The sequence below is a fragment of the Pteropus alecto genome, unplaced genomic scaffold (genome assembly GCF_000325575.1).
Source record: "Pteropus alecto unplaced genomic scaffold, ASM32557v1 scaffold134, whole genome shotgun sequence".
NCBI lineage: Eukaryota > Metazoa > Chordata > Mammalia > Chiroptera > Pteropodidae > Pteropus > Pteropus alecto.
In genome coordinates, this window is record NW_006436283.1 from 729,239 (window position 1) to 739,168 (window position 9,930).

The 9,930-nt window shown below is 63.5% G+C and overlaps 1 protein-coding gene across 7 annotated transcripts in view; it reads right to left on the reverse strand.

Annotated features, from left to right (window-relative positions):
* ASPSCR1 (ASPSCR1, UBX domain containing tether for SLC2A4) overlaps window positions 1-9,930 on the reverse strand; it is a 25,397-nt gene that overhangs the window by 14,615 nt on the left and 852 nt on the right. For 3 of the 7 annotated variants that reach the window (XM_025047026.1, XM_025047025.1, XM_025047024.1), the window contains 4 exons: window positions 9,086-9,141; window positions 6,100-6,214; window positions 5,378-5,478; window positions 220-277 (listed from right to left, as the gene is read on the reverse strand). In XM_025047026.1, the coding sequence (XP_024902794.1) occupies window positions 220-277; window positions 5,378-5,478; window positions 6,100-6,141 (201 nt within the window). In that variant the 5' untranslated portion in view covers window positions 6,142-6,214; window positions 9,086-9,141. The other 4 variants (XM_025047027.1, XM_025047023.1, XM_025047021.1 and 1 more) reach the window with 4 other exon arrangements.

Sequence of the window (9,930 nt, forward strand, 5' to 3'; positions counted from 1 at the left end):
GGCTCCGGGAGGCTGAGAAAACAGACAGGGCGCCGAGGGGGCGGGGCACGGCGGGGCGGCTTCTGCTGCTCCCAGGGAACACACCGGCTTTCAGAGCCGGGCGCCCACTCGCTGCTCAGGCGGGTCTGAGGGAGAGTTTGCCAGTGTGGAAAACGGGGCTGGGCCGCATGGTGACTTGCGAGCGGGCGGTGGGGCCGGGTGGTGGGGCCGTGCGCCTACCTCATCCCTCATGTACACGCACACCGGGCTGGCCTCGCACGGCTGCTCCAGGCACTCCCTGCAGGACAGGGAATAAACGTCACGGGCCGCCCAGCACGCCGTGCACCGGGGACCCCTCCAGAAGGAGGTGGCCGCCTGCCGGCCGCCTGAGACCTGAGCTATCAACACGTGGCCTGGAGGTGTCTCCCACTGGACTCCGAGCACAAGGAGGACACAGAGCAGCGGGATGAGCAGCACCAGCCACCTCCCGAACGAGCCTCAGGTCACTGTCAAGTGTACCAGGGTCCACGATGAGGAGAGTCCCAGGGGGCTGTGATCTGGGCGTTCCCCTGAGGCGACCCTCCAGGAAGATCGCTGACTCCTGCAGGGCCAGCAGCAGCTCAGGGCACAAAACCACTGAGTGGACCCTGAGGTCAAACACCCAGGTCCCCGAGGCCACCAGTACCTTGAGTGCCATCCCCTCCACGCAGACCCCGTGGGGCAACGCCGGGGCAAACGGGGCCGCGCGTTGGTTCTTGACCAGAGCCCCACGCTGGCACTGCAGCCTGCCTCCTGCACCCAGGGTGGGGGCCTGAGGGGCCATGTGACCTTGGGCCACACCCGGGGGAGGTCCCGGTGGCAACTCCTTGTAAAGCGTGCCCAGATGCCCACATGGTCGGGCAGCACAGGGCCACACAGAGGGCTCGTGAGGGCCACCGAGTCACGGTCCCCAATAAACAAAAAAAGCAAAACTAAAGGCCACAGAAGGCTCAGGACACGGGTGCAACTCGGCCTCAAGCGGGGCCCAGGGCCACGTGGGGCGCCCGGGCGGCAAACACCGTGGCACACCACAGACTCCTCGCCCTCGTCTGGGAAACAGCAAACGCGGCAGCAGCCCCCGCCGCAACCCCTCAGCACTGTCACCCAGGTCACCCGGTGACCGAGCGCCAGACTGTCCTCCCCCTCATCCGGAGGCTGTGCTCTCCAGGAAGAGGGCAGCGGGCATCCGCCCGCCCCACACCGGGCACCAACAGCCTCTCCCCACGCAAGCTGGACCCAGATGGGAGCGAGCAGTCCCCGGAAGCACTGCGGGCCAGGCTTGGAGGGTGGCGGGCGTGCAGGCACGCGTGCACGTGTGCACACATGCATCCGCGCTACGCCCAGCACCGACTCCCACGCCCAGGCCTGCGCTGACCACCGAGGTCGCAGCTGCGCCCCGGCCGAGCCCTAGCTCTGTAGTGTCCACACGGCAAACACAGGCCTGGGACCTCCGAGGGGAGACTCGCTCCAGCATGACCTGACACACCACCGTAAACTAGGCCCCCAAGTGAACGCCCACCCCAGACTGCTCGTCCCTGGAGCCCCTGGGTGAGTCGGAGGGACAGGGGCCCTGGGGTGACCTTGGGCCACGCGGCACTGCCCGACCAGACCTCATGGCTCAAAAGTCCACATGAATGTGATTGGGACAGACACGGGAGCTGACCAGGACAGGAAGCAGCGGGCCCCCGAATGCACACACACAGTGCGCACTCCGTGCCCGAGACGGAGGGCAGGTCCTGCGGAGGCCCTGGCGCGGGTTCTGCCCACCTCCCTGTCTGCTTTGAGCTTCTGCTTTTGTGCGTTGCCCAGGGCTGAGACCCACAACCCAGAGCCAGCTGTGGGGCCCCCGGAGGAGGTGTGGCCCTGCCCAACCCTGCCACGCCAGCCTCGTCACCTCCTGAGGTCTCCACAGGAAGTGGGGGAACCGACAGCCTCCACCAGGGCGAGGATGGCCACCCGACCTCAAGCACACAGGGGGCCAGTGACCTCGGGAAAGCACAAGACCCCAGACCTCGGGAAAGCACAAGACCCCAGAATGCCAGAGGACCTGTCGCAATCCTCCCCAGGGACCCGATGCCAGTGGGACCACAAATCACAAACAGGGACAGAGCCGCCTGCCTGCTGCCCTCCGAGGCCTCTGGACATCAAACGCCAGCGCGCTTTGATGTGTGGCTCCTCCAGAGGGATCAGATTCCTGTAAACACGCGAGGGGAGGGGCGCGTGCAATCACTTCCAGACTCCGCGGCCCGCCAGCCGAGCTCCCGGCCCAGGACAGCGTGCTCAGGGGACAGACCCACGCACGCACGCACAGCCGGGCCCTCCCGCACCCGCACGAGAGCCCAGGCCCCTGCACCAGACCTTGCTGAAGCTCCGGATGTCCGCGAGAGGATGGAGCTGGGTCTCCTGAGGGCACGGTGTGCCCCCGCCACCCAGGCAGAGCCCCAAGGTGCCCGCCTGTTCACGCCTCTCCAGACACCACTTTCGCTCCCTCTAAGGCCAGCAAACCTGCTCCCCTAGTAGGGCCGGGGGCCAGTGGGCACAGCCAGTCAGGGCAGAGAGGGCTGCTGCTGCTGGCTTGACAGACGTTCCTCGCCCACCACAAAGCACGCTGTCCCCACAGGTGTAGGCTGTCCACCTAGCTAGGGATAAACCAGGTATCTGGAGCTCCTTCTGTTTGTCACCTGTTTGGGCCTGACCGAGTCACGGCTGGTGCAAACACAGATTGTGCCGACACACGCCTGGCACTACCACGCTCCCCCTGCCAGAACAACGAAACCAAGCCACACTGACGGTGCTGTGACCTCAGGCTCAGAGGGGCTCCTGCTGCACAGGGAAGCCCACCCTGGGTGAGGCCACAGCCCGGGGGAACCGGGTGACTTACGCCCACCAGCACCTGGCAGCCCGGCCACCAGGAGACGAAGAGATGAAGTTAAGGGAGCGAAGAGGTCAAGGCTGGACGGAGCCAGCCTCCTCCTCCAGGGCACACGGACAGGGACAGTTTCAAGAGGGAGAGGCCTCTGGCCTTCCCAACGGAAGGAGGGCGAGGGCTGCCCCAGGGCTGAGTGGACACCTGGCGCCTACACTTCCGGCCGCCAGCAAGGCCCCAGGCCAGGCACACAGATGACCCCGGCCTGGGCCCTGCCCTCAGAGGCAGCCCTCTCCACAGCTCGCCAAGCCCCAGGGGCCGCACGACCCCAGGAGGAACGTGCTGAGGGCCTGCCCTTGCCAGAGACACTAGCATCCCCGCTGTCACTGCTGGGGAGACAAACCTGTGGGCTTGGCTGTGAACTCGGGCTGGGAGCAGAGGGGCCCAGGGCCTCAGGGAAGAAGCTGGCCTGGGCGGCACACTTGGAACCCTTGTCCTGGTGGCCCTCCCTGCAGCAGATGCTCTAGAAGCAGAGAGGACAGGACAGGCCACCAGAGGTGCCTAGCAGCACGATGCCGGCCCCAAGGGAGGCCAGCCCCAGGTGTCGGTACCCAGACCTCAAAGAAACCCCCCATCCACAGAGAGCGTAAAGTGCCTCGCTTCCCTGTGGGTCACACGTGCAAAGGGCAACATGCCAGATGCACCGGGTCAAGTTCATCAGACCCCTAAAATTAACGGCACCTGTTCTTACTTTGATGTGGCCACCAGAAAATTCTTAATTACCTCTGTGGCCCACACGTGTGGCCCATGTGGCATGTCAAGCGGCCAGTTAGTAGCCCCAGATGCGGGGGCTCAGGGCCGGACCATAGCCACCCCAATCCCTGGGCAAAGGACCCTGCCTCCGAGCAACACGGCCCCGGGGTGTGCTCGCCTCCTGCAGCCGGCCAACTGCTCTGGGACACTCGCCTCTTCCCGAGAGCACCAAGTGAGGAAAGCCAGCTTCCCACGTGTCCCATCCTCTGGGGACCCGGCATCTCAGAGACACCGCTCCTGCCTGTGTGCCACTCTTAGATCTCACTCGGACCTGCCAGGGGCCACTCGTGTCTCCACGTCAGTGTCCCTGCGGTGGCAGGCAGCTGACCAGCTCCCGCTCCACCAACCAATCGGGCACCTGGCTGTGACTCTGACGCTGACACCGCCCCCTGTCCCTCAGGGGAACCGCTTTGCATATAGTGAATGCAGCCGAACGCGGGCTTCTGGGGAAAGACTGGGCTTGCGGAACTTAAGGACGCCCGACCAGCCAGCCCGGCAATTCTGCCCCTCAAACACGTGTTCTCGGGGGAACGGGGGCGTGCAGACCTCCAGCTGTCTGTGGACTGGCAAACGGAACTGGTGGCTGGGGCGCCCACAGGAGGCAGCGCCCACAAATGACCCGCACGCCGCAGGCCGATGCAGTGCGAGGGTCTCCAGGACGTCACGCTGCGTTCGCGTGCAGGAAGGAACGGGGCGTGGCACCGCCGTGTGACTCGTGTGACTACCATCCACCCCGGGGCTTTACACAGACAGCCTCGCCGGGCCACCTCCCGATGTCACCCAGTCTCTTCCAAGAGCCGTCTCCACGTCCCCCTGCTGTTTCTTAAACCACAGAAGTCAACTCGTCCTGCAGGGCACGTGTAAACCACAGATGTCCCCAGGGGCAGCCCCTCGACCAGCTCCCCACCTGGCCCCGCCCTCCGCGCCTCCACCCAAGGGACTAGGACGCTCCCCACACTTGCCTGGCTGTCTGCGCCTGCAGCGGACTCTCCCCCTGGGCACCCCCACCGCTGTCACTGCAGGGCATCTGGCCCTCTCTCCACGGAGGCCCCAGTTTCCCTCCGGCTCCCGGGTGGCTGGCGCTCGGGCTCCCTGCCCTGTCGGCTGAGGCACTGCCTGTTCCTTCCGCGGAGCCTGGTCCCCTCCCCCTGCCTTGCCCCCGTTTTGTGGGCACAGCCTCACACCACCCACGGTCCCTTCCATTCTGCTGGCTGAGCCCTTTCAAAGTGGACAAAGCCCTCCACGTCGCGATGAGAGACCGAAACACAGAGAGTCTGCCCCGTCTGGGAACAGAGTTCATCCTGTTAAGCACCAGGCAGAAACGGATACACGTCGATTACCGTGAAAAAGGTTTTCTTTTTAAACATGACCCATTTTCACAATGAGAGTTTTATACCTAAAGCACATGTCACCTGATGGGCCCTGCACCCCATTTCCTCCCATACTGCTCACCAAGCCTCTGGGGGCCTCTCGGGTCCCCCACAGAGCACGAGAGTGGGCTTGCTCACCCAGGAGAGCCGGTGCAGCTGATGAACGGCGGCCCCGCCCCTAGACCAGTCCCCTCACCAGGACCGAGACCCCCAGGTGCGGCCTCCAGCAGCAGCAGAGCCACCACAGTGTCCCCACCGTGGCATCCCCATGCGGTGGCGGGCAGAGCCGGAACCGCTCCCCGACGCTCACCTGGTCTGTGCGAAATGACTGAGAAGCTCCCAGAGCGTCTGGCCACAGCAGAAGGTGTCTTGCAGCCTGGAGCCGTCATCCAGCTGCAGGGCGATGCGGACCTGCGCAGCGAGGCACGGAGCGAAGGTGAGGAGGCGGCCGCGGTGCCGCCGGGGCCCACGCAGGTGTGGGGGAACCGACCGCTCCGGGTCCGTGCCGCCCGCGCACACTGTGCGTTCCAGCACCGCGAGCTGCCAGGTGTGGGCGCGGTGTGTCATGGAGCCACGAGGACTAACGTGCCACGTTTTCTGAACTTTTTCTAGCAATGAGCACATCGCTTTTAAAAGTCCATTTTTAGTACTTATGTCCCTAAACAGGAACACGGTCCATAACCCAAAATGGGGGAAACTCCTTTTGGGTCCCACCACTGAGTGACAACGCACTGGAGAGTGCGGAGCCCCGGAGGCGAGCATGTCCAGCACCCCCTGGGCCTGTGGCTGAACTGTCTGTCATGGCCACCCCGCTGTTTGGGCCAAGGGCTTCTTCTTCAAGTGCACATTTGCATTAAACCCCAAAACAAGAGAGAGGCTGCTCTGGGTAAAACGAGTCTCCTGACCCCCAGGAACCCCCGTGGAGAGTCAGCCCCTTCCCTGTGAAAGTCTGAGGGTCAGCGGCGCTAGGTCAGTCCTCAAGACCCGACTCCTGGTGGGCTCTGCAGACCTGGCCTCGCCCTGGGCACCTACCGTGTTCCCGGGCCCCTCGCGGCTGCGGGATGCGGGCACCATCTCCAGCTTGGCGTTATTGGGCAGGTTGGCGAACCTCCACGGCAGAGTGAGGTCAAGCACGTTCCTCTGAAACCTGCAACGTGGACCAGAGCCCAGGCTGCCCCGCAGTGCTGACTCAGAGGCCCAGCGCTGGAGCCGCCGGTGCCCCAGAGCCTGCGAGAACGGGGCCATGTCCACGGGCGTGCATGGGGGACCCTGTGGCAGCGGGCCCTCCGGAGGAGAGAGGTGAGCGGCACAGCTCCGTGGGAGGTGGAGGCAGGCCCAAGGGCAGGCGGGGGAAGAGACCGCACAGAAGCAGAGGAGGGCATGTGCACCCGGACCGCGCTCACTCCCCGCCAACGACCAGCACCCACCCCCTGCCTCCTGCCGCCTAGGCAGAGCCACAGCCACAGAGAGCGAGGCACACGCTCTAGACGACCACAGCCCCACGAAGAGCCAGGCCCTCATGCAGCCAGGGTCCGGAGACGACAGGCAGAGACTCCCGTGCCGGCTTACAAAGCCCCGCACTCAAACCCAGCGCCGCCCTCATTCTCTGCCCGTGTCCTGCACGCATTAGCCGCCACTCAGGGACCCGGCGGCTCTGAGTGTCCCAGCCAGTCAGGAGGAGGCCAGCTTGGGCCCCCAGACGGCAGGGTGGGCCTGCAGCCTCCTCTGACCCCTGTGCACAGGGCTCCCGGGGCCAAGGGGTACAATTTCTCAGAAGGAACTGGGTGCATGAAGAGATCTGATGAGGCAGGGTGGGCAATACCCGCCGGCAGGAGAGGGGGGCAGGGCGACAGTCCCGGGGCCTCCGTGATCCTGCTGGTCTTAGTCACCACAGCCCGCCCTCCCGGAGGGCCAGGCCAAGCACGCTCCACATGCTTCACAAATAAGACACTCAGGTGAGAAGAGCCGACAGGTAGCCGAAAGTACTCCAGGCCACCCGGAGGCAGCGCAGGGACCACGCGGACGCGTGGCATCCAGCACGGCTCCCACGTTGGCCGTGGACCACAAGGAGCCAGACACCTGCCCCTGAGCGAGGAGGACGGGTGGAGTCTCACCCATGGGTAGGGAGGGAGGTGGCCAGGTGGCCCTGGAGCACCCCTGACCCGGGTCCCTCTCCTCCCGAGCCCCCAGCTCCCAGCACCCCTACGGAGCAAGAACCACAGCTGTTAAGCGACAGAGCACTTGGGCATGAGAAGAGCTCCCGCCCGTGGCGTCTGTGGCCTTGACTGCAAGGGAGACAGACAGCGGACCAGGAGAGCAACTAAGAACTTGTAGCATAAAAGTCAGACTGCAGCTCTATTCTCAACAGAAGCTTAAAAAAAAAACACTACCGTGCCGGTGAGAGAACGGGTGAGACCCAACACACAGTGGTCACCCGACAGCATGAACGCCGGCTCACCGCTGGACACGACGGTGCTTTTCTGAACATGAACAGTTTGTGAGGCCCAGGCGTTCAAAAGAAGGCAGTTTTGATACCCATCTTCAACGCAGGCTGGAGACTGTCGAGCAACAACTCTAAGTTCTAGTTTGAGACAGGATGAGACTGGACGGCAGATGGGGGGGGAACCTAAGGGCAGGTGGGCGGGGAGCCTGGAGGCGAGGGGAAGGTGTCGCAGGAGCACTCAGGAGGCTGCTTCCCTGACAATGGCAGCATCTTAAACAAATGACAGCTGGCCCTTGAACAAGGGGGTTAGGGGCGCTGATACCCGCAGTCAAAGATTCCATGTATAAGTCTGACTCTCCAAAACGTAACTACAGTCATCCCTCAATATCCGCAGCCCCGCCGACCAGATACCAAAACCCACAAATGCTCAAGTCCTTTATGTAAAACAGCATAGGTCAATGCACACAGTCAGCTTCCGCATCCGCGGCTCAAACAGTACAGGCATCTGCACGCACACATCCAGCCGTGCTCTTCGAGGGGCGGCCGTCCACAGCCGGCGGATAAAAGGGAGAAGGGGGATGAGGCTGCAGGAGACCCGACGTTCTGCCGGCTCCGACCAGGCACTAGCCAAGGAGACGCGAGAGGACACATGGCTGTGACAGGAAGCCAGGGGATGCCCAGCACGGAGCATGGGCCTGGGGACTCTTGGGGGCCAGGCAAGGAAGTAGAGAGCTGGGATGACATGAGGGCACCTCCACTCAGAACCTCCTGTGCCAAAGGCCCCGCACACAACGCGGCACAGCAGAGGCCCAGGAGAGCAGGTGCCCACACCACGGGCTCCTCCCTGCCCCAGAGTGAGGACAGCCACACAGGGAAGACAGGTCACCAAGTGGGAACACCCAGTGTGGTTCCGCCCCTTGCCTGGTTTTGGACCCTGTGAATCGGTGCCCGGCCTCTCTCTGGAAACACACCCACACGCAGACCGTGGGCACTACAGCTCCAGGGCCGAGGCCTGCGGACCTGCCCAGGGCACAGGTTTCTTCCCAATCTCCATGACCACCTATCTTGCCCTCAGAGCCCCACCAGCAAATGACACAACCAAATGCACGAAAACCCTGTGCAGTGGGTTGAATGGTGGTCCCCAAAAGATACACACATCCTCACCCCCAGAGCTCGTGACTGTGACCTCATTTGGAAAAAGGGACTTTGCAGTCTTGAGTTCAGGTCTCAACACGAGGTCATCCTGGATCAGGGTGGCCCTAAATCCAATGACAAGTGTCCTTATAAGAGAGAGAAGACGACACACACACACACAGGAAGGAGCTATGGGAAGAGGAAGCAGAGACTGGAGTGATGTGGCCACAAGCTGAGGGACGCCTGGAAGCCCCAGATGCTGGAAGAGGCAGGACGGACCCTCCCCTAGACCTCTGGAGGGAGCACGGCCCTGCAGCACCTGGGCCGGGACTTCTGGCCTCCAGACTGTGGGAGAATAAACTGTTGGTTTAAGCCCACTGGCGGGGCCCTGGGAGACGGGGTGGATGGACTCGGATCGCAGCCTGGCCAGAGCCAACTCACTTCAGATCGTATTCGCTGGGGTTGAAGTCCTGCCGCCGGCACGTGTCCTCAAGGACCTGGGGGTAAGATGGGAGGACCTGAGCCACTGTGTCTGGCCTGGTCACTTGGTTGGCAGGCACAGTGGCAGGGAGGCAGCTGAGGGCACAGAGCCCATCTCTCGGAGAACCGGTTGGCTCTTCAAGACAAAGCCTAGTACAAACCACATGATGGACCATCCACTTGGTAGCTCTGTGTGCCTCACCCACAAATCCTGTTCTTTGTCCCCCTCCTTGCTGAGCCTGACTTGTCACCCCAGCTCTGCTGGACAGCCTCCAGGACAGGACCCTACAGCCCATCACTACAGACATCTCCCTACACATATTCCAGACCCCCTCCTCACAGAGAATAAAGTCCAAACTTGGGCCACCCCTGCCGGCCTCCTCCCCATGAGCCAACTCCACAGAGCCAGCCCAAGCGGGTCCTGGGTGCTCCCCTTCTGTGCCCTGAACACAGTCCCCCCACCCCACCCTGGGGGCTCCTCCCAGCGGACCCTAATATGCGTACTGTCCCCTACACAGCAGGGTTGAATGAACATTTTTAACGTAATGGATTCGGAGTCAACCAGCTGCCCTGGTGAAACTGCAGCGAATGACTCAGCAAGTCGGTTTCCAGGCACAGAGGCCGTCACGCCCAGCCACGGCGGATGTGGGCCGGAAGACACCCGCGGGATGGGGACTCGGGCCGGGACCCTGTGAGGCTGGCTCGTGCGCACGGCAGACGCGGTGGGGGCGAACGAGGTGCCGCCCCTCGCCCCAGAGCCCCACGCCCTCAGCCGAGCAGGGACCAGAGAGCCCCGGACCCCGGCC